The sequence below is a fragment of the Anopheles bellator genome, chromosome 2 (genome assembly GCF_943735745.2).
Source record: "Anopheles bellator chromosome 2, idAnoBellAS_SP24_06.2, whole genome shotgun sequence".
In the NCBI taxonomy this organism is placed as follows: Eukaryota; Metazoa; Arthropoda; class Insecta; order Diptera; family Culicidae; genus Anopheles; species Anopheles bellator.
In genome coordinates, this window is record NC_071286.1 from 40,453,602 (window position 1) to 40,477,822 (window position 24,221).

Genomic DNA, 24,221 nt, shown 5'->3' on the forward strand with positions numbered 1-24,221 from the left:
ACGATACACATCACTCCATAACGAAAGGTTAAATCATAAAGTGAAAAAAATCGGAACAAAAACATGTTTGATAGTTTTGAGGCGAATCGTTTATCGGAAACAAACGCTAAACCACCCGTCGAAATTAAATAAGCTTTCGAATTATTCGCAAACAACAAACTTATGCTATCCTCCATTCGTGCATTCGTTTTTTGTCTCTTTCTGGGATGGTATGATCATACGAAAGCAATTCTTCGTAATAACTCGAAGCAACATGGATCAGAGCGTTGACAATTTTTCCACTTATCCCGCAACTGTCTTTCTATCTTTCTCTTTTTCTAAAGTGCCGAAATAACGCCAAAACAATAAACAAAACACCTCACGCTTTCTCGACCTTCGTTCCTCGTATCCAGAGAAGTAACAAATTTTGCTTAAAATTTTGATTACCGCGTCAAGCATCCCGCGGTACGAAGTGTTGAGAAAAACCTCTCTGACCGCGCACCGCCGAACGCTGGCTCGGAGAGTCTAGCCTAAAAATATTCAAAAATTGTTTTACAAGAATTTTCTCCAACCCACACAACCGGACCATCGGAAATTATAGTCAACGAAACACTTTCACTACCTAAACACGATGAGCAACCGCGACGCGACCACGCGACCTGAATGCTCCCGCACTCGCACCACCGTCGGTCGCCGTCGTGTGCTCATGATCTCTTTGGAATTTTGATAAATTCATTTAAATTTAGAATTTTGCTCAATAAACATAATTTATTTTCAACGCGTTGCAGCCCCTTTGCGGAAAAATAATAATAATAAATAAACATATTTACAGGTTCGTACTCGCCAAAAAACCAACACGCCAGAGGTTTTCAACGCTGCACTGTGATCTGATTCTGTTGCTTCGAGTGATCTATCCAAGGACTAATCTTGGAGCCCAGTAGTAGGGTACATGCTTAACGGTTTCTAGGCATTTGTACAGAGTTTCGTACACGCTAACGAAGTTTTTAACTCTAATCTTCAAACTAACATCTAGCTATACAGAAAAAGTATAAATACATCATACCAAAATGAGGAAACTCATCGCCAACGGTGCTCCACAGGGACACACCGTGTGGGAAACTAAGGAAACACTGATGGAGGGAAAACGATCCGGTAGCCGAAGGTTAACACTAGAAAAAAACGCGTCGATACCGTGTGGTGGCCAAATGGAATGTCGATCTATCATAGTCTGTCGTATGATTCGACGGTTCGCAATACAGTTTACGTCCTGCCTGCCTTCCTTTTCGTTGCCAAAAGCTGCATTCCTTCTCAATTCCGCTAGTCCCTTGTGTGTTCCACGCAACAGTAGTCACTTCGCAAATGGTTGCTACGAGTTGTCCAATACTTTAACGGACTACTACACCTTGTGTCCATGAGACACCTCGCCTGCTCAGATGCTTGCTCGCGCTCGTTGCTCTACACGTTCGGGTGTGATCGTGTGTACTGCGATTTTTCATGTTATGCTTAATGCTGTTTCTTCTCTTATCTCTTAAATATAATATAAATTGGTAAATTTTGAGGTGTGCCGTGTAAGTGCTTTTTTGCTTTCGACTTTTCTCTCGTTTAAATATTTATATTTTTGAACGTCCGTGAAAAGATTTTCCGAGATGCCATTTCCGTTTCAATCTCCGAAGAAAGCACTACAATCGCTGCGCTGCGCACGGTTTGTGACACGTTTTCTGATTGAAGGCCTATCTCGCGCATGCAATTGCATTCAGTGGGCACGCGCGCCTATGCGCCAAGCCCGCTGCGAATGGCCATGTTGCGTGTCTCGCGGTGACTACGACCAGAGTGCGTTTTCTGTGCGCGTTACACGTTTCGCCTTGTGCAGTCGGCGCGTAAGAAGTATCTCTTCATCGATCATTTTCGCCGCCCATTTCTCTCTCTGCTTTGTCGAACTTGAGTGCTGGATTTTGTTTGTTTTCTTTTTTGTTGTCTGCAGAGACGCCTTCGTGGGAAAAAAGCGCACTACATGATAGGAACCACAAATGTTTTCTTGTTTTAGTTCATTGTTTGTTTTGAGTTTGGTTTAATAGGTTTCGCGTATTAAATTTTCTTCTCGCTTCTCGCTTCCGTTCCGTCTGCTTCAGGGTTTTAAATAATATAGTCTCTTTCTTTTGCTCTGACTCACTCATATTTGTATGTTTTGTGTCTCGTCGTTTCATCGCTCTCTTCCCGTACGCTCATATCTCATAAATTTGTTTTAAGATAACAATTTTGTATAATTTATTTTAATTTTTTATAATAAAATTACTCTGTTTCGTTTTCATACACAATTAGTGCTTCATATATTACTTTTTTCTTTGTTTCTTGTTTTTCCTATTATTGATTCGGTGTCTTAATTCCGTAAAGCCTTTCGGGCCGCACTTTTTGGTTTCTTTCTTTTCTTCTTTGTTTTGTTGGTTGACACGCGTTAGCTAACTTCTGCCACCCGAAGACTCCCTCCTCCTCGCCTCCGAGCGTGCGCACTAACTGAGACGGTTAGCGGCACGCTCCAGTAGCCCGGGCTTAATGTTTACTCCAGCTGCTCGAGGAAGTTCGGAGATTTGAAATACTCCGGCACAGGATCATCCATTCGGGAAATGATTTTGTAAATAGATTTCTTCCATGATTGCTCGGTGTCTTTGCCGCTCTGTATCGCGCGGAAGAACTCACGCAGCGTCTGCTCAACGACGTATCGGAAATTTTGGGGCACCTAAAGTGTTGGGAAGCAAATATAATTTGGTTGATAATTTGTCACGTTACTCTTGCCAATCAAAGAAAACTGCGTGAGAAGCCGGCCCGAGCGGTCGGTCGGAGAAGGGTTACTAAATCGCAGGGAGGAAGGAAGCCATCAAAAAACGGGATATCAAGCGTTGCACTCACCTCGATGTGATTGTTCCGATTGTAGTGTAGGTTGAGGACGCGGTAAATCTCACTGTCATTGCTTACATGGATGTCATCGGCATTTTTCATGCCCTCGCTTACAGCTTGTCTGGCGTACTTCTCCATTTGAATGTAGTAAAATTCCCTACAATAAGCGAAACAAACTAATTACTAAAAGCCCCTCGCGTGGGTTCCTCTGGGAGATCGGAAGATCGGAAGAGCTCTATCAACACCTACAACACCCGCGGTGCTAGCTAACCGCCAGGATAGCACGATTACGCCAATTAAATCGTTAAGGTCTTTTGATGATGACACACAACGAGCCATTAAGCATACGACCCTTATTAGATGAAAGCAGGCGAAAGCGTCAACCTGCACAGTCCTCTTAAGAGACGCCAAGCCAATCTCGAGTGGTCCCCGTAAGTGTTACCGCCATATGGCCACGCGGCGACTTGTCAACATGCCTCTAAAAACACCTTTAAATTGGCGAATAGGCACAGACACAGAACCCCGCCGGCCCAGGCTGGGAAGTCGCACGTCGCCGCACACGAGAGGGACACTTGAGTTGCGGCCCAACAGAGTGCCAAAGGATTCGTGCGGCGACACTTTTGCGCCGTGGGCACGGACCTAGTCCTGGGTCGGGTCGGTCCTCGGCTGAGAGTCCCAAGGATGCCCACCACCAGGCGCCGGCCCGGAGCGCTGACGGCAGGAGCCACAGCAGGAGCAAGGCAGACAACCAGCGACTCCACCACGGCATTACTTAATGCAAATATTATGCTTGTCGTCTCTGCTTTAACGCCTCGCAGTGACATACGGGGCCAGGCCACACATCGTCTAGGGCGGCGGAGGCGGCGATATGCAAACAACAGCGCCCACCGCAGCATAACGTCACTGCGGAACCACTACGCCATGTGCCTTGAGAGGGGCTCATGTTGCCACGTTACGCCCCACACAACGGAGGTGACGACTGTGCTAATCTGAGGGGTGTCATTTTAGCGTGCCATTTCACACACTTGAAGACTGTTGAACGGCGAGTGTAGCCGCCTGGCTCTCCTGCGCGTCCTGCCTGCCTGCCGTCGCACTCTTGCACGTGGCCAACCGAGCGTGATCATCATGGTGGCGGCGGTTCTGTAGTAATTTGGGTGCGCTTTCCGGTTTTTCCGGTTAGATTGACAGTCGTGCCGGCGAGCTGCTGGAACTACTGGGATTAGCCGTGGCCCACAAGAAAACACAGCTCGTCAATCACACAAATCAGCTAGTTTATTGTGCAGCAAAACACGTACAATTAAAACCGCCCTTTGTTTTCTTCGTCCTGCCCAACCGGCATCGCGGATGCATCTCGCGGTGCTGCACTTTGCCGATCGTAAGGGGGCCCCCGACACAATGCAGAACAGCACAACAAGAGACACCTCATGACGCGCTGTCTTTGTTGACGCTTTTTTTTTGTCAGCCTCGACGGAAAGGATGCTGTCACCTATGATACTGAAAACTGCCCCAAAGAATGGCGCACTGCATGATAATGTTCTCCCATGGTCCCGGTCCCGGCTGGCGGTTCTTCGCGGCGCACAATGCACGCGGTGCCCCGGCGCAACAGTGCAGCGTCGTAATTGCGGCTCTCCCACGCCCCGTGTCCCGTGCCATTCAGCATAATCATAATCGCCCCCACCGGTTCCCCCGGACCCGTGTGCATTGTCGTTGCCGTTTATTCACTTCACATTATGCGCGATAATGTCGTTGTCAGTTGTGTCATTTGTTTTCTTTGCGCTTCCCTCTCCAAGGACCCACGGCGTGTGTGTGTGTGTGTGTGTGTGTGTGTGTGGTACGTGTGACAACGGTTCACAAAACGGAACCATCAACCTCCGGCCGCGCGGCCAGGGATGCTGGATGGGTTATGGCAGCAACAGAAAAAAAAGAAAACTGCGGAAAATCAACGTGTAATGGCACGAAAAACTTGGCCACGCCGAACCGAATGGGACCGGTGGAGCACAGGATCCCGGGAACGACACACGGTGTTGTCATAAAAAATTCATCACACATCCTCAAAGCTGGGCGCGGCTCACCTCGAAGATGCGCCATCGCGCGGGAATCATCCCTTCGTGGCGCGCCCTGCAGCATTATTGTGGTGGGCTCTCTCTCTCTCTCTCTCTCTCTCTCTATCGCTCGAGAGATAATCAAAACGGACGAAGAAAACAATGGAGTGGATAGTGTGTATCTGTGTGAGAGGGTGCTCGCTGGAACACTAGTCACGCGAGAAGTGCCTAGTGGCGGTCGGTGAAGAGCGTCCACTTGCCAAGGATAATCATTAAAGTGCAACGATCCTTTGCTCCGAAGGTACCGACCGTCGGCGGCGAGGACGATGACGATGTGGTGCAAAGGTGCAGAGTGAAAAGCGTATCCCTGGCACACACGGCACAAGTGGCCAAACTTGGTAGCCATTCAGAAGGCTCCTCATCTCCTGTGCGTAGGACGAGATGGGGCGCGCCGGGGGTTAGGAGAGCACGTGGTTGTTTACGCTCCTCGCGAGCCATCACCGGAGGCCCTAGGCTGGCCAAGGCATTTATGTGCGCCCTTCAGAGGGTCTGCATGTTTGCGCAAATTTCTAATATTCTCATTACGCGCTGCATAATGTATTCCACCACCACCAGGTCACACCCTTTAATTCTTTTTCCGCATTCTGCGGGGCTTTTGTGGTCTGATGTAATCACACGCGATAAGAAGGATGCAACCAAACTGCTAAACCAAACACTTGCCGTGTCTGCCAGGGTCTTTTCTTAGTCCTTGTGGCTAATCTTGTTGTTGGCGTAAGAGTCGAACCAACCGGAAGCCTGTACTCTCTCTCTCTCTTTGAGCGTTTTGTAAAGAAAAATGAGAATATTCATTGGGCATAGGCAAAATTTTCATCCTAAATACTGTTAGTTTATGAGCTGAATTGAATTAACTATGCTCAAAACAACGTCTTCCATCCTTCCGATATCGTTGCGTTGGATTGGGGAAAAAGAAATCCATTATTTTCTCGGTAGATGGCTTTAGTGATCGATCGATCGAAAGTATCGATCATACCGTTTCAAGTTTACGCTCATTTTCAAGCGTTACACTTAGAGGGACAAATTTGGTACATTGTACTGCATTTTTTAGAAGACGAAAATGTAAGCTACGAGTCACAAGCGATTATGCGATTAATTACATTTTTCTAGCATTACAAAAAACGGTCCATAATTGACGCCAATAGGACCATCAGAAACAGTCTTAAATAAAGGTTTGGAACTAATGTATTAGTTTTTGGCCTGTTTTATTTGATGTGTTTTTTCCGATAATGTTTACAGACACTTTCGGGCCTGTTAAAACTTCCCGTTCAAATGCGCGACCGTTGAAAGCGACCGTTGTGGAGCGTCTTCTAGTGCCTAGCGATACACCGGCCTTTGCGGCCAGCCTGCCTTCTCAGTCCGACAACAGTTTTCTCACGCTCGTGTGTCCCCCCCCTTGCGAGAAAGATCATTTGAAAAAGGTCTCTCTCTGAGGTAGAGCCACAAACGGTAAGTTCCCGGGTCTCTCTGTGCCAACGGTCAAAATCAGCGGAGCGCTAATTTTTCCGTTCGCTGCCAACCCCCGGGCTCGGAAGCGCATATGCCACGCAATCTTGATGCCGGTGCGAGGGACCAAAACAGTCAACCCTCCCCGACGAAACGCCGAAGAAATTAAAAACCAGCGCTTCGTGCGCAAGGGGTACGGCGGCGTAAGACGCTTGGCCACGCAGCGTAAATTCGGAGGAATTTCTTCTCCGTAGCAACACGGAAAAAAAACAGAGAAAAAGAAACGCACGGAGTAACGAACTTTTTCCGTTCCCCCTTCGATTTGGCAAGACGTGCGCGGTGCGGACCGATACTGCACCACCAAACGCAAGTCCCCGCAAGATGCCGCCGCCACACATGCACACGACAGGAAATTTAAATGCCCTCATAAATGCCCGCCCCTCGAAGGGCCGAAGTCGAAGGGACACAAATCCTTCACCTTCCCTTGCTGACTGCGACTTTCAGTGTGACTTGCTGATGATAATTGCCGGTTCGGTGCGGTGCGAGGTGCGACACAACATCGACGGCTAAGAGAAGGGAGGGAACAGTGCCGGCCGCTTTATCGTAAACTTCCGGAGCCCGGGTTCTGGGGTCGCAGCGGTAAAACCAGCTGACACACACGGCGGTACCCGGTTTTCGGGCGAAGAAAAGAAAGAAATCTTAAAGACGACGCAAGCTGCGCGCGATCGAACCCAAGAAAGCAAGGGTCGGATACACGGTTCCCAAGACAAAGGCGCGCGTCACACACGTCTGGGGCGATTATAGGCTCGTTGTGCCGTATTGGTATTGGTACACCCGGTTGGTAGGCTGCCTGCGCGCGCGTCTGGACCGCCGGCAAGGACTAACGCGCTGCTGCAGCCGTCGGCCGCTGACGCTGGGCTCCTTTTCCCGCCAAATCCCGTGAGCTCGGCGGCTGATCGCCCAGGTAGGAGGCACTCCAACAGCACCGGCCGTACAACATTTCAGGCAAATTTGGCCATTATCCTTAAACCCGATTAGGCTCATAATTCGCCTGCCGGAACTCAGAGCGCGGAACGACGGTACCTGTGCGATTACGGCCAACCCTTTGCGGTGCGCACAAAGCAGGACCAGAGCAGCGGTATTGAGGAAAACCGATAGAGTCTGGCGGTGGTTTTGTGGACCACCCCGGCCGGCCAAGTGCTACTCCGCCAACAGCAGCGCAGTCTTACACCGTCCGTTGGGAAAGGTTCCCAACAAAGAACCGGCATCGCAAAGAAATCCCGCGCCACGGTGCCTGTTCCTGTGGCTACCACCGGCGGGTCCTGCTAATTAGCAAAATTACATTAATTAAGCGCAATTTTTAATTAAGCTCCTTCGCGCGCCGCGGCCACATTTCAACTCGGCCTTTCCTTTGAAACGCTCAACCCTACACCGACGACCGGTGGGGGGTTCAACGCAGTGCAAAGTGTGCGCCCGTCGCGGTCCTGGCCTGGGTTTTCCTACAATTGCCACCAACCATCCAACATCGTCTCAGCGTCTTCTGATATTTCCGCAAATCACGCGCATCGTTTAGCTCTCGAGTACGCGGCCACAGAAAGGACGAGGGTTCCTCCACTCGGGAACGCGCCCGAGAAGGTGCATAACTTTCAGAAAACAAACGTCAATTCCATATCAGAGCAGGCCAGCCGGGTCCTAGGGTCTGCGCACTCAGCATCGCAGCGATTGTGCCAAGGCGGTGGATTCACCGGTCCGTGCCGTTTGAAAAATGCAACGCACCACAAAAAGCAAAGCTCCTTCCAACGGTTCGTGTATAAACACACTCCAATCTTTGTTGAGCTCGTAGTAGGCTCGGCGCGTAGCTCGCCCTTAGATCATCTGTCAACAGCGAGCCATCGAGGTTGCCATGCCAAAGGCGCGCCAGTTCGAAGCCAACATATCTCCAGCATCAAAACCAAACGTTTTCAAACAAAAGCTGATGTGGCTCGTGGGGTTCTGCCCGCGTTCGAACATAAGAATAATATCAGGTCTTTGATACTATGAAAGGGATTGTCTAAACCGATCGATTTGGTCTTCCTAATTATGCTTTTTAGGCAACATTACCTTGTACTAAAATCAGGCAAATGATTACAGGTCGAAAAATAAATGAATTTAGTTTTACAACTTATCTTTGAAGAGGTTAGACCATGTCGGCTTTTGTGTCTGAAAACAACGTTTTTCTGGATTTGCATAAATACCAGAATCGCATCAAATGCTTGTCGAAACTTACGATGATCATGCTTTTGGAAGATCGCAGTACACTAAGCTGATTAAAATATTACAGCATGGCGATTTTTACTTCACAAGCAAAAAACTACTAGAACTGAACTACAAAAACCTTTGGACGAAAATGAAGCTAAATGTGTCCCAGTACGCCTTATCCATACGTTTGAAGGGCCTTTTAAGAAGATTGGAAAATGAACTGAAAGACAGCAGGAAAACCGGAAAACCAAATGCGAAATTCTGCTCGCCAGCTACAAGAAGAAGTCATTTATCCAACAGAATTCATTTTAAGAGTTGCGAAAAGAAAAACTCATGGCTCAGTCCAGGAAAACCATCAACTTCGACTGCAAAACCAGATCCACTCGGCAGAGAGACAATGCACTGTACGTGTGATGGGACCGGAAAGGTGTGGTGTACCACAAGCCACCAAAATCCGGTGAAACCCTAAACACAGATCATTTGGATCCATTTTGAACCACTTCGATTCGTACGATGAAGTCTAAAATTGCATGACTAATTGATTTGCATGAAAAGACGATTCTTTCGGAGCGGAATCCACGATTTAGCAGAGAGATGGATGAAATGTATAGCTGGCACATACTTTGAATAGAGTGTTCCGTTTCAATGCAATAAACATGTGAGTCCTTTGGAAAAACCCGTACTTTCATAGGGTTAGACCTGATAAGTGTAGGCCCTTCTCTCGGGCCCGGCTGTGAAGCTCCGTGTCCGCGAGTGTTTCCACGTTGGGTTGAGCTAAAATTGAAGAGCCGCTCGAAACAGTTTCGATCCGGTTCGGTCCACACACTCGACAACCGGCCACCGGACTGTAGCGTGTTGGTTTATCTATTCTATTTATTTGGCGCGCGCGTGTTGCACATAACTCTGTACTCACTCTAACCCTCTCTAAGTCCCAAACGTCCCCCCAAAGCAGACGGGCTGGCCGTGGCTATGTGAGGGGGGGTTTGGGTTCGCACATGCCGATACATACACCGGACACACGCAGAGCCGTCAGATCGAAGCCAAAGTGCAATGAAACGCACACCGTGTGTCTGTGTAGGTTTCGGGGCGAGTGCATCGAGGGATAGTGACCAGCGAAAAACGCACTTCATGTGCACCCGGGACGGGCGCTATATACCCACAAATCTTCTCCCAATTTTGGGCAGAGCGCGTTGCAGCCGAACCGCACATTGCACCATTCAACTGCATATGCTGCACTTTCGCTGCGCGACAGGAAGGATGCTGCCGGACATCCCTCCTGCGGGCTTAGGCGCACGGATCTCTACATATGCACCGCCGCGAAGCGTGCACTCGAGTAAATGTTTTGCATATGTACCACCCAGACACACACACCCCTTTGCCAGGCCGGCGATCGACGTGACACACAAAGGCACGGCGCGTCACCGCCCAAAACGGGACGAAATACAGCCACAGGGTGCCTCTATTAATTCTAACCCGAAATGTAGAGGCCATTTATTTCGCAGCAGCGCCATTTTGGGCATTTTCCGACCGGCACTCTGTCCGTCCGCGGCTTAGATGGGGATGAAGCGCCAGCCAGCCTCCCGGAATCCCGCCCCCCGGGACCGCGCACGTTAGCGCAACGTCAACATGGCGATATTTTTGGAAATGTAGTTTTTCACCCGCCGGCCCCGCTAAGCCCATGGGTTGCCGAAAAGGCACCCGTTCCCCACACGCACTATTGTAAGCCCGCGGCCGACAGTGCCCGGTTCGGAGCATTGACGGTATCGATCGGTTTTGGTCCCGGGCATTAAAACCCCGAAACGCACCGCCAAAAACCGTGGGGCGTTTGCTGCGATAAATGCACCGATCCATCACCCGGAGATGGACGATGTGATGGCCACCGGCGAGAGAAACGGAACGGAACAGTGGGGGCCGCCATTTAAATATCATATAGTTTCTAGCGAGAACTCTATTGTAAGCCCTCTATTAGCAGCAGGTCCACATCAAGTGGGGTCAAGACAAACCACAGGAGAATCAGCACAATGTGCACCGAATCCTACCATCCCCAAAGGGGCGCATTATTAATGACCCGGAACCAGACTCACGCGGCCAGACCGGTGTGTGTTTCCGGGGTTTGTTCCGCAGTCCGCAAAGTAAATTTGCATTCGCTCAATGGCTTTTCGGAAAGGATTCGGCTCGGCCGGACGACAGCCGTTGGGCTGGGGCCCGGATCATCCCGGAACCCGGAACGAAACCGCCACCAATCAAACTCTAATGCCCTGGTGCGCTATTTGAGCTGGGAAATTGTGTTTGATGTCCCGGTCCCTTCCGTGCCCTCCGTTCCGTAATTAGTAGACACGGCCGTGTGGAGGCTGCCCACGGCCAGAGGATTACTACTTCCGTGCGGGGGAAAGAAGGCGGGAACTCACCTGAAGTTGGAGAACCACTTGACCAGCTGGGCGGTGTTGTTCTTGTTGAACTTGATGTCCGGGAAGTACATCTTCAGCACGGCGGAGCTCGGGTAGCGCACCCAGAAGAACATCAGCTTCGCCTTGCGCAGGTGCATCGGCGTCAGGGTTGACGAGTTCACCGGAGTTAAGGATTCGTTACTGATTCGAAGGACGGAGTTTATAACGATAACTGTTATTGGATAACACACGCGGGCCGGCGTTCACAACGGGGAGCCACACACGCCAGGAAGGAAAGCAAACAAAAAGGTGGATAATCCCAGCCCGATAATGGAGCAAATCGGATTGAGCCTCGAAGGGGGGGTTCTGATTTTCTTGTTGACGAAGGAAACTATAAAAGTGATCCGGTGACGGAATCCAAGAACAACCGCTCCGTGCGCCGGCTGGCCGGCCTGGAAAGGGGATTCCGCCGTGCAAATCTGATTAAGAAGCTCGCCGGAGTGGCGCATGAAGACGCGCATGGCGATGGCGTGCATGGCCCCGTCTCCCGGTCTCGCTTCAAGCTCCTGTCAAAGAGCCCTCCGGGCGACTTCTCCATCGATCCGGCTCCGGGTGCGGTTTGACAGGAGGCTAAAACGAGACCGGGGGGTTAGAGGTAGGTAGGATCGATTCTTACGCTGTGACCGCGAGGCCCTGGGGCTGGTGGTGGTAATGCATTGAAAAGGATATAGTAGGCTCCATGCCGTTGTAGGCGATGTCCGCGGACGTGCAGTCCGAGCTGCGGTCGGTGACGTCCATCGACGCCCTGATATGTCCGTAGTCGGGCGAGCTGCCGTGGTGGGCCGCGGCCAGCAGCGCCGGATGCAGCATCGTGGGCGGGTGCGGCAGGGGCGGCGAGTCACGTGGGTCACCCAGCAACCCGTTGCCGAGGCCGGGCGGACTGCTCGAGGACACCTTCATGTGGTGGAACTGGGACGGCTGCGGTCCGTGCGGACCGCCACCGCCACCGCCGGCACCGTGCGGATTGAAGAAGGGGCTGTAGGGCGAGAAGACCTGCGACTCGTGGAGCGACGGGTTCGGGATCGCAACCGAGGTCGGCAGCGAGACGGGCAGCATCGCCGAGGCCGCGCCGTGGAAGGACGACCGCGGGGACGTACACTCGGTCGGTGTCGTCGCCGTCGGAGGCTGCTGCTTAGGGCCGCTGGCCGCCGCTGCCGCCGCCGACTGAGCGCTGAACGGCGATTGCTGTTGCTGTTGCTGGGGAACCTGCGACGGCACCAGGGCCTGCTGCGAGGCCTGCTGGTTAATCAGCTGCTGGTTGTTGTTTTGGTTTTTGTTACAGCTACTGTTGTTGTTGTTGTTCAGGGTTCCCGCGTGGCAACCGTTCACACCGCCGATCGGAAGCTGCTGCTGCTGCTGCTGCTGCTGTTGTTGGGAGTGTTGGGGTTGTTGTTGAGTATCGAGCGGCAGCTGGTGTTGCTGGTGGGTGGCGGCGGCGGACGGCAGGATGCCGTCCTGCGCCAGGATTCTACTCACGGTGCGGGGTGTGATGCGCGTGTCCGTCACCTTGTGGCGCTTCTTCTTCGGCGTCACCACCAGACTGAGGGCCTCGAACTGCTCGGGGTTGGGTTCGCGCGACTCAATCGGCGCCGCCGGCTGCGGGGGCTGCGGTGGTGGCGGCGGCAAACAGAACGGATTGACCGCTGCGACCGCCCCCGTCGCCGGCGGTGGTGGGGGTGGCGGTTGGGGCGGGCCACCGAGTGCCTGGTTCATGGAGTTGTAGAGCGCGGCGGCGGCCACCGAGTTCATGCCCTGGGTCGTCGCTTTCGCCTGCGGTGGGAACAGGGCTGCAGAGGGAGAAGGACGAACGTGAGCGGGCATATGGAGGGGGTGGTGGTGGTGGTGGTGCTGGTGGTGCCCGTTGTTGATGCCGGCGGGCAGCGGCTGGCTCTTCGGATCCGGCGCCGGTCCGTGCATCGTCGGCGGCATGCCGCCGAGCGGCGGATAGGGCAGCGGCAGCGGCCCGTTCAGGCGCGCTGGCGGCGGCACCGCCGTCGCCGACGCGGGCCCATTACCTGTGTGGTGGTGGTGCGTGCGGTCGGCGGCCGGGCCGAGCTTGGTGCGGGGCGATTTGCGGTCCAGCAGCTGGGACGCCATCAGGAGGTCCTTGTTGAGCTGCTCGGCGGCGGCGGCCGCCGCTTCCGACTGCTTGCCGAGGAAGCGGCGCTGGTGCACGAAGCGCGTCACGATCGAGTCGACCAGGTTCGAGAGCGAGGCCGTAATCTCGGTCTTCAGCACGTCCGCTAGCCCCTCCAGGTCCGTGCCGGACACGGGGCCGCCGGGCGGCGCCGCGCTACCCACCACCGCTGACCGCATCATCGTCAGGCGGCTCGTCAGATCCGACGGAACGGAGCCCTTCGGGAGCACCGGGGTCGTCGTCGCGGTGGCCGCGCCGTGACTGATCGCCGCCGACGCCACTGCCGCCGCCGTCGGCGACGGTTCCTGGGGCGCCGGGGTTGGCTGCGGTTGCTGGCGGGGCGACAGCTGCTGCTGGGACGGTTGCTGTGAATGCGATTGGACAGTGGGCGATTGTAGTAGCTGCGGGGGTTGCTGCGAAGAAGTGGTGGGGATCGGGTGCACCGCCGGCTGCGGCTGCGGGGCCGGCGCCGGTGGCAACGTTACCTGCGCGGTGTTACTGCCCGGAGGACTTCGGTCTTGCATTAGCGCCGGAAGTTGCTGCTGCTGCATCGGTGGTGGTGGTGGTGGTGGCTGGGGCAGCATCTGCTGCTGCTGCTGCTGCTGCTGCTGGTTCCGCTCCCCGTGCTCCGCCTTCACCAGGCGGGCCTCCTGCTCCAGGAAGAGCTTCTGGTACATCGCCGCGGCACTGCTCAGTTGCTGCTGCTGCTGCGCTTCGTGGGGCATGGCGGCGGCAGCGGCGGCTGCGGCCGCCTGTTGCATGTGCTGCAGGAACGGGTGGGCTCCGTTGAAACCGGCCGCGGCCTGCAGAGCCGGGTGCGGGTGCTGGTGGGGCCCGGCCAACCCTTGCGAGTGGTGCAGCTTCGCCGACATCATCTTGCTCATCATCTGCAGCATGCTGGAGGCGTCGGCGGCTGCGGCCGCCGCGGCGGCGGCTGCCGCCCCATCCTGCTGCTGCTGCCCTGCGCCCTTGCCACTCATTGACCCATCCTTGACCGGGGTCGATTGGAGCAGCATCGGGCGACCTCCGAGCTCCGGCTCTGGCACGGCCGGGGCTACCGCACCGTCGTCCTCCAGGATGTCGTCGCTGGTGGAGCTGTCGTCCGCCACCTCCTGCGTCGTGTCCGACTGCTGCTCCATCCGCGAGCACAATTGCACGTACTTCTGCTGCATCTCGGCCAGCTGCTCCTGCATCGAGCGGAGCTGCGACTTCAGCACATCCTTCTCGACGCGCTTCTGGTGGATGTGGGGCGGCGGCGCCCCGCTGCTCGACGGGGCCGTCGCCTCTCGGCACTCCTCCACCAGATCCTCGTCGTCGTCCGCCGGGTTCGTGGCGTTCGCCCCTCCGCTGGCTGCCGCGGCCGCAGCGGCTGCCGCCGCCGCCGCGCTGCTGCTCAGCATAAAGTTCTGCAGCGTCAGGCCGAGGTTGAGTCCTGCGGCGGCGGCCGCCGCGTACCGCTCGGCCGCTCCGTTGTCGTGCTGCTGCGGGTGGTACAGCTTCCGCTTCTTGCACCCGTTCACCGGGGCACCCGCCACCCCCACCGGCAGCTGCTGGCCGAGGCCGGGTAGGGTGGCCGGACTGGCTCGGTGCATCGTCGAGACGATGTTCTCGACCCGCGCTCGCTTCATGTTCAGCGCTTCCGGTTCCCCGGGGCGGCCCCCCGCCACTCGCGGCGGTTGCTCCCCGCCCGGCGAAGGCGTCCGATCGTCTCGATCCTTGTCGTCCCGATCACCGCCACCGCCACAGCAGTCCTCGAGGTCCTGCATCTCCTGCTTCGTGATCAGCATCTCCGCGCTGACGCCCGACGCCGGCGACGGCATCGGTTCGTCGTCGGCGGTATCGTCCGCCGGCGGCAACGACGCCACCAGCTCGTCGATCACGTCACTCCGCTCCTGCTTCGCCACCACCGCCGGGCCGTCCCCGCCGTTCGCTAACCGATTCTTGGGGCTGCCCTCGTCACTGACGCCATTTTGATTACACAACAACAGGGACGCCTTCACGTCACTTCCGGCCGCTCCGGGGCTGCCCAGCAGGAGCGGTGCCTCGCAAGAGTCACTCAGCTCGCCCCCGTTTATCACGATCAGCCCATCGTCCGGATGGTGCTGCTGCTGCGGGTGGTGGTTGCTGCTGCCCTCACTGCCACCCTTGCCCACGACGACGTCGAAGATCGTGTTGTTGTTGTTGTTGTTGTTCTTGCTGCCGATCACGTTGTTGTTGTCGGGCGAACCGGCACCGCCGCCGCCGCTGCCGCTGATCGCGCGCAGCTCCTGATCGAGGGCCATCAGGTCCTTCTTGCTCTGCAGGATGTTGCGCAGCATGTGGTGCGCCAGCTCACTGTCGCTGGCGGCTCCGGGGTTGGCACCGGTGGCGATGGCGGGGGTCGGTGGTGTTGTAGAGTCACCGTCAAGGTCTATAACACCACCGAGCCCGAGCCCGAGCCCGAGCCCGAGCCCGTTGTTGCTGTTGCTGTTGCTGCTGTGGCACCGCGCGTCCACCGCGAGCTTCGTGCCGCCGCCGCCGCCACCACCGCCGTTATCACTGAGCTGGTGGTGGTGGTGGTGGTGGAGGTGGTGCTGGAGGTGCGGGTGCTGGGGGTGGTTGCTGGAGTTGCTGGCGGAGCTGTGGATGCTGCTGCTGTTGCTGCTGTTGCTGCTGGTACTGCTGGTGCTGCTGCTGCGCCGATTGCCGATCGTCGTCGGCGCATCCGACGACGCCGTCGCCGCCGCCGCCGCTGTGGCCGCTGCCACCACCGTCACACCACTGGCACCGTTCGCACTGTGGCCATTGTTGTGGCCACCACCACCAACACCGCTATTGCCGTGGTTGTTGTTATTGTTCGTATTCGAATTGTTGTTGTTCAGGTTCGTCACACTCTCGAAGCCGTGCTTGGCGACGGCGCCACTGACACCGTTCACTGCACTGGGGGCGCCACCGCCGATGCTGGCCGCGGCCGCCTCGATCGCGGACAGCATGCTGAGCGTGGTGCTGGTGGCGTCGGCCGCGTGATCCGTGGCGTCCTGCGCTTGCTTCACTTGCCGCCCGAGCAGTTCGTTGAGCATCTTGCTGGCGGCGGGCCCGTAGCCGCCGGGTCCGAACAGGCCGCTGAAGTGCTGCTGCTGCGCCTGGCTAAAGATAGCCCCGTATAGACCGCCGCTCATGAAGGACGGCCGGGAACTGAAGTTCGGTATCGAGGAGTAGCTGTTCCTTGGTTCGCCCGCGTCCACGCGCTGTCGGGCGCGTTGCTTCGCGCTGCCGCTGCTGGCGCTGCTGGCGTTGCTGCTGTCGCTGTTGCTGTTGCTGTTGTTGGTCGCCGCCGGCGCGCTCGGGTCGTGCTTCTTCAGCAGCTTATCGACGTACAAACCGAAAGAATCAGAATCTTCCTCCGATGACATCATAAGCCGAGTCGGCCACGACAACGACGACGACGACGACGACGAAGACCGTGGTGGTGGGGGAAGCCTTCCCCTTGCTGCTGCTGCTGGCGGCACTCACACCACCACCACCAGCACCACCAACAGCACCGCCGCCGCCCGACGACGACGACGACGACGACGACGCTGCCTGCCGCCGACGACGCCGTTCGCGTTCTCCGTCTTTCGCACGCCGCCGCCTGCTCCTGCTGCTCCTTGGGGTCTCCCGCTCCTGCTCTAGCTGCTGCTGCTGCTGCCGGGTTGCTCCTTCCGCCGATGAGCAGCCCCTTCCAATGTCCGTACGGTCGTCGTCGCTTAACCCGGCCTTAGATTTCCCCTTCCATGGCACGGACCTACCACCCGGGGGTGAGTGAGCGAGACAACGAGAGAGAGAGAGAGAGCGTGCCGCGCGAGCGGAGGAGAAGTAGCGAAGCAAAGCGCAAAGCGGAGAGCGAGAGAGAGAGAGAAAGGGAGAGAAAAAAGAAAAAGACAGTTAGCTGTAGTTCGTCTCTTTGTCGCTTCGTCCGGAAGAAAGAGACCGCCCGTCGGGGAGACGAACGCTATCGATCCTGCTCCTGCACGCACACAACCGAGAACGCCACCAACGGTTGCTTCGACCGGCGGCGGCGGCGATGACGAAGGCGAAGCGTCCGGTTTTCGCGTGCCACTCTTTGGCGGTCTTTCTCTGCCACTACGTCAGAGTCGATCGAAGACCGTCAATTGTTGGATCTGGTTGTCTCAGCGTAAAGAGTTGGGAGAGTTTTGTATGACCTACGCAACAATGTGGGCATGTACAGGGTGGACCCTATCTGGTGATTGGATTTTAAACTACCGATTACTTCGCATCAAATTGAAATTGTGGAAATGTGGAAATTGTAGTACCTTCTGGAGTTCAGTCTGGAGTTTGACGAAATGGGACGCCACACTCTTGTAGAAAATTGGGGAATATTGAGTTGGGGAAAAAGGAATCTACTATTTTTGGGTGGAATTAAAAACATTGTTTACGATGTTCGATCGTCCGATTATGTGATATCTGATAGTTCGATTTGCGTCAAAGATGCATCGTTTTGTGTTATTACTTGTTGCCATTTTAAAGGTAGCTTCATTACGGCGCTCTTGTAGAACTCGAAACCCTACTAATTGATTTTCACAATCTTCCATAGATCCCGATTTTTATAACTTAGGAAATTCTTCAAACGCTTCCCAACCAAGCTCCAGGACTTTCTGGCGAACCACTGTAGACGTGTGTCACATCTCGTTGTCCTGGTGGAACATAAAACAACTTCCGTTGGCGGTTAGTTTTGGTCAACTGCTAGTAATGTTGTAGTAGTGCTTACTAGTAGTGCAGTAATTGACAGACGAGATCTGAATTTAGTGTTTGGCCACACGGAAGCAACTCATAATAAACGGTTCCTTTCAAGTCCCACCATATACCCAGTAGAATCCTCCGGGCCGATAGTTCTGGTTTGGCCACCGCTTAAGCTGCTTCACCACGCTTAGACCACGATCGTTTTCATACAGTATTGTCGTATGTTTCTCATCCGCAGTACCACTCCGTTTAAGAAATGGGTCGATTTCGTTCCGTTTGGCTTCGCAGACTGAAATACGATCGATCACGATTTTTTATTAATTATTGTGGCACCCAAACATCGAGCTTCCTTGTGAATCCAGAACTTTCCTTGGGAAACCATCATCGGTAGAGTATCGGCACCATAAACACCATGCACAATTTTAGCGGCCTGGCACACCTTTATCGAAGAAAAACAGTAAAATGTGCCAGATTTTCTCTTCGTTGACTTCCATTGTTAACACCCCAAACGAATAGAGCAAACAAAAAAACAGTGAAAGCATTTTATTAAGGGTAAAGTATTGTACGATCGATAGTTTACGAGTTGTTGATAGCTTAAGCCATCTAGCGATAAAATAATTGATTTCTTTTTCCCCAATTTTTTTAAGAAAAACTTATTCCCAAAGTAGTGAGTCTTCCACTCAAGCTCATTATGTTTAAGTTCATTTCCATCTCGGAGGTTGTGTTACGCCGAGCACACGTCGTGCAAGAGAAGCCAATGCACCCACAACGAGTCGGCATCATGAATTGAAAACTTGGACGACATGACATAGAGGGACCAGCCTCAAACTGGAGTGTGCCAAACGATGACATGTCGTTGTTGTTGTTGGTGGCCAAGGCTTTAGTTTCGCAATGAGGTTCACCTTCGGACCAATACATAAAAAAATGATTCGAATGGAAGTCAATAGTTTTAAACACGAATCATTTATTCACGCTGCTGCTGCTGGTGGTGATGGTGGAAGCCGGACGGGACGGGGCGGAACGGGACAGGCATGGCAGAGAGGGCGAAGGAAAAAATAAATTACCCCCGGAGAGCACACCTGGACGGACACAGCAACCCCTAGGGAACCCGCTCCTTCCTTTCTCGGGTGCATACGCACGCAAACCGCCGCACGGGTCCTGGGGTCCCGATGCCCGGACGAAGAAAGTGGGAACCAGAGCAAAAGGTTCCGCCGTGCCTCGATCGCTATGGATCGTTCCCGTCCGTCCGTCCGTCCATCGAGTCAGCTGTTGAACGGACCCGTTATAAGGAGCGCAGCGGACACACTGGACCAACGGTGATGCTGTGACCAGCGTGTGCTTGTGTGTGCCGGCGCCATCTAATTAAACGCCTCCGGGGCGTGGGGGGGAGTGGCTCCTCTTGTAAATATCAATTGAACCCTGGCTGCCAAGGAGCTCTCTTCACTCAATTACTTCCATTCGCCACACTCTGTGTCTCTTCGCCAATGACGCCACCACGCTTAGTGACTCATCCATCCAGCCCGGACACGGTCGTGGTCCCCACCACCCCCTACCCGAGAAACTCATCAAAACATTCGCGTAAATTGGATAATAAAACCGGCCAGCTTCTTGCGGCATCTTGCGCGCGTGATGAAAGTGCGCGCGCGACGAAGCGCACATTTATTTGCGTACGCGTAAAGACGTGGGTTGATTCGGACGACGGTCGGACGTCTTCTCGCAGCCCTGTGGGAGGCATCTGCTGCGTATCTCGCCCTGCCCGCCTAACGAGATTGACGTCTAACTGATCGCAAACTTTAACTTTAACGGCCACTTTACGACTTGCGGCCTGCGTGGTGTCACTTTCGATAGAGGCTGGGGCCAGCAACAACGTCGTTTCTTTAATGCCGTTTCGTGGATGAGCCGTTTCTTGGGAGTGCCTCCGGAAATGTTGCAGGTTGCAGGAGCAGGACACTCTGCCTTGGCCGGTCAATTTATTTAAATGGGACCGCGAATTGGATTATGTCTCGGCCCAGAGTGCCCACAACAGGTTAGTGGGTTTTTCGGGTGTTGATATGAGTGGTATGTTGTGTTTAGTGTGTACCACGAACCCATTAGCCAATTGCAGAAGCCACATTGTAATAAAAACTTTGTGATGTCTGGACAATGACATGAAGATATGAGCTTCAGCTTTGGCCTCAGTATAAGGTTCTGAAATACTAAGAAACCCCTGGACACCATCAGTGGCATGATCAAAGAAACAGACAAGGCTCGAAGCTCCAGTTCATAGAAAGGAGCTCAGGATATAGGAACACGCTCTGACTCGAAAAGTCTGCGTTCTCTGCAAAGTCTGCCAACGATAGAAAGTTCTTCCCATAAAACATGAGAGTAGCATCATGGCTCTAGAAGTCTCTGGAATAATAATAACAAAAACTCTATGACTTGGAGTAAGTCAGAACAGTTCACCAGCGAAAGATCAGGTTAGTCGAAGTCGGAGGGGGTCATACTGAACTAGTGTTCAGATTATCCATCGCGACGCACATCTCCGAAGACATGATGTATTGTGCTTCATACTACAGGGTGATCTATCAGTCACGAAATATTGAAAAAATATTTCCAAAGTGGTGAGTCTTCAACTCATACTGTACGACATATGAAAAGCTCATTTCATTTAAATTCACGTCTATCACGGTGGATATTTTAATAAGCAGAATCTTCGTATTTAGGGCTCAGAAAACCAGCACGTCGTGCAAGAGAAGCCAATACACTTTCAACGAGTCTGACTTTGAAAAACGGATTTGGGTCTGGCGGCATCATCGGCCCATTTTTCTTCGAATTAACCTAATGCACAAGTTCACTGATAATTTGGCCGTCGACAGAGCAGAAACAGGTTGACCGGTTCAACGTAAAATGAGCGATGCACGAACCAACCTCATCGGTATGCGATGCCCCCCCACATAATTCTTGTAACGACTATGGTAAAATCACTCATTTTTTGTTGGTTCGGATTGCTGCTCGCCCAAACCCAAATTAGCCCCAAAAGATCGTTACGATCGTTAGCCGTTCGTGCGGAGAAGAAAGCAAAAAAGGGCCATTTCACTCGCAACGACAGAACTCGGGCGGTAACCCTAACGTCTTGAGCAACCGCGGGGACCTGGTGGCGACCGTTAGTGTTTTCGCTTCGCTGGGCAACCCGACGGGTGCATTATCGGTTTGTGTCGACGAACCCCAGCGAGGTACGGCGGACAATAAAACGTGTTTCTTTAAGACGCTCGCCAAGGGGAACGTGCGCTCCGAACGTCTTGGGAGTCACTTTCACCCGGCACACGCCGGGGGCACATATGTCACGCACCGCCGGAAATGGAATAATTGTAGACCCTGTGAGTCTCGGTTGTGACTCGCCGATCGGTGGCCGAACGACGGCGCCTGAAACCTTTCCGAAAAACGGGCGGCGGCAAGTGATATGCCGTCACCTTTCAGTGGTTTAACCGTTTCCTTCCTGATTCATTCAATGTTGGGCCTGGCGACAACCCTTCCAACGTGTCCAGCCAGCCGAACCTGAGACCGCTGTGAACGGGGTTGCTCCGACTCTCGGGGGGCACTTGTGCGTCTTCCTTTTCGGCAGCCTTCCTTGGGTCCTTCCGATCGTGCTCCGAATGGGCGCGGGATGCTTTTGCGGTGGAAGATGTTTTGGTTTGGCACATTAGGGATCGGGGCTCTTCTCCGACGCGCTGGTAACACGATGATCCACTCCGGAAGTGTTGATTATTATTAATTCTCCCACAACGCCGTTGTGTGGGGACTCCACCGACGCTGCATCCGAAGACGCGCAAACCGCAACCGCGCCGATGTACGATACCGTGCGAAAGGAAGTATCATGTCTGCCGGTGCCGGGCCAAGCTTCTTTCCGTTCGGAAGGAGACCGAGGCCGAGATCGTGCGAAATGCGCACGATCTCGGAATGGCGGAATTTCTTGTTTCGCTTTTTTGGTCCCCGGTGCCCGTTCCCCTGTCGACTGCTCCCGACGCACCCGCGCCCAAAGAGTTTATGCTGGTGGTCACCCTTATGACGGGCATTACTCAATTATGGGACCGAGAAGGACTTACCGGGCGGCACGCCTCGGTACGCCGCGTAGACTGCTTTACAATTCATGCAATTCCGTCGCGCAAGTACACAGACCCCGGCAGGGTATACGAACGAGTCGTTTGTTTTCAGGGCCGTTACTGCAAACAACCATCAATTAGGGCTAATTAAGGCACCGGGGCCGGATTTGTGCGGTCGGTTTTCGGGTTTTTTAGGGTTTACGGCTAAGATTTGTCCGGCCCTGCGACGGGTGGCAAGTGCATCGTCGGCGGGCGCCGGAGTACCCCCATCGCCGGGTCGGGTTGGGTGAGCCCGATGCGATGTCTTCACCGTTCAATTAGGTTCAATTGAAGGGCAACATGACAGATTTTGGGCTCTGCGACAGACGCCGAAATCACTTCCTTTCGCCCGGGGTGCGCGCATCAACACCGGACGCCGGACTGGATGGCACTGTTTCGGACCAACCTCGGACTAAACGCCATCAATGTGTACTTCCGTTTGTTTGTTTTTCTGTTTGCTCGTACATACGACGACCGTTAGCTTTTCTTGCGAGGAAGTAAGGACTTCATTGACTTCGGAGCGAAGTTTCGGGGACACCAATACGCGTTACTCATGGATCCAAAAGTATGGTGAAGTCGTAGCGTAAGAAGTAAGAAATATATTAGAAGAAAGTCCTGCTGTTCTATGCGCTCGGTTACCACCAACTCAACAGGTCTAAGCCTATGCAAGTAGATGAAACTGATGGCTCTAACTGTCAATTTGGTCCTCCTAATTATGCTTTTCTGCCACCTTGTTTTGACTTCAGGCAAATGATTTCATGTCGAAAAATTTAGTTTACAACTTAACTATGTCCATGGTTAGACAAGGTTAGACAAGAGGTTAGACCATGTCCGATTTTTTGCTAGAAATTAACGTTTTGCTAGCATCATTGCTTTCCTACTACATGTTGAAGTAAACTAGCACAGAAACACATCAAATGCTTGACGATGCTTACAGTAATTATGCTTTTGGAAAATCACATTAGTTTGAGCGGTTAAAAGAAGTTAAACATGGCAGTTTTGACTTAACAACCAAAGAGCGTCGGAGAAGTCCAAACAAGGCCGAGGACGCTGAACTACAAGAACTTTTGGACGAAAGTGACTCGCGGATCAACTAAATGTGTCTCAATACGCCATATCCATACGTTTGAAGGCCCTTTGAAGAAGATTGGAAAATGAACTGAAATACAGCAGCAAAACCGAAAAACCAAATGCGAAATTCTGCTCGCTTCGCTACAAAAGGAAGTAATTTATCCGTCAGAATTCATTTTAAGAGTTGCGAAAACAAATCATGGGTCAGTCCAGGAAAACCATCAACTTCGACTGCAAAACCAGATCCACTCAGCGAAAAGACAATGCTGTGTGCCTGATGGGACCAGACAGGTTTCTTGTAGGCAAGCTCCTAAATCCTGATGAAACCCTTAACACAGATCGTTACCGACAACAAACGATCAATTTGAACCATTGTGAATCACTTCGATTCGTACGCGGAAGTCAAAAATTGTATGACTAATTGGTCTGCTTCAAAAGACGAAGAATTCTTTCGGCGTGGAATTCTCGATGTAGAATTTATATCTAGCGATAACACATACTTTGAATAAAATAGAGTTTTCCATTTCAATGCAATAAACAAGTGATTTCATTAATAAAAAAACATACTTTCATAAGGCTATGCCTGGTACTTGCCCTTGACTTCTACAACAACTTGACGTCATGTACACTGACTTTAGTGGTACTTTTGAACAGGCACTACATGAGAAATTTAGTTGAAAAAACTCGTTTAAATTTGAGTTTGTCCGGCTGTTGCAATGGAAACTCCTTTCTCACTCTCCAGGAGATCCTTGTGTGAAAATCGATGGTTCTGTTCCATCGAGGTCGAGGTCCTCAGTGTAGCAGTCTTCCTGTCTTTCATCTACGTCATGCACCAGTTGATAGCTTTTCCAAGTGTGGGTACCGTCACGACCTTTTATCTAGAGCACACGCGAGTGTGCTATGACCATCCTCTGACTAAATGTCGGAAAGATGCGTTTGAGGCACTTTTTATATTCAGCTCTCCGAACCTGACCGGCTTTTGAGAAGGCGTTTTGTGGCTGAGTGGAATGTCTACTCCAGTCAATCGTCCTCCGGTCTTGACCCACTAAAGTCGCTTAATCAGTGTATTAACGCGGCC

The 24,221-nt window shown here is 53.2% G+C and overlaps 1 protein-coding gene across 1 annotated transcript; it reads right to left on the minus strand.

Annotated features, from left to right (window-relative positions):
• Positions 1-1,541: 1,541 nt before the first annotated feature.
• Positions 1,542-16,630, minus strand: LOC131207523 (homeobox protein prospero). Its single transcript, XM_058200141.1, has 5 exons — positions 15,697-16,630; positions 11,715-15,645; positions 11,060-11,239; positions 2,884-3,028; positions 1,542-2,713 (listed from the first exon to the last, which is right to left on the minus strand). The coding sequence occupies exons 1-5, from the start codon at positions 16,628-16,630 to the stop codon at positions 2,534-2,536; spliced, it is 5,370 nt and encodes a 1,789-aa protein (XP_058056124.1). The 3' UTR covers positions 1,542-2,533.
• Between the last annotated feature and the right edge of the window lie 7,591 nt (positions 16,631-24,221).

Bases quoted from the DNA above. Each gene is read 5' to 3' on its own strand.
- LOC131207523 (XM_058200141.1), bottom strand. From the start codon at position 16,630: ATGATGTCATCGGAGGAAGATTCTGATTCTTTCGGTTTGTACGTCGAT. The intron at 11,240-11,714 runs GTAAGAATCGAT...CCTTCGAATCAG, and splicing joins CAGGGCCTCGCGGTCACAGC to TAACGAATCCTTAACTCCGG. The intron at 3,029-11,059 runs GTGAGTTCCCGC...CGCTTATTGTAG, and splicing joins AAGTGGTTCTCCAACTTCAG to GGAATTTTACTACATTCAAA.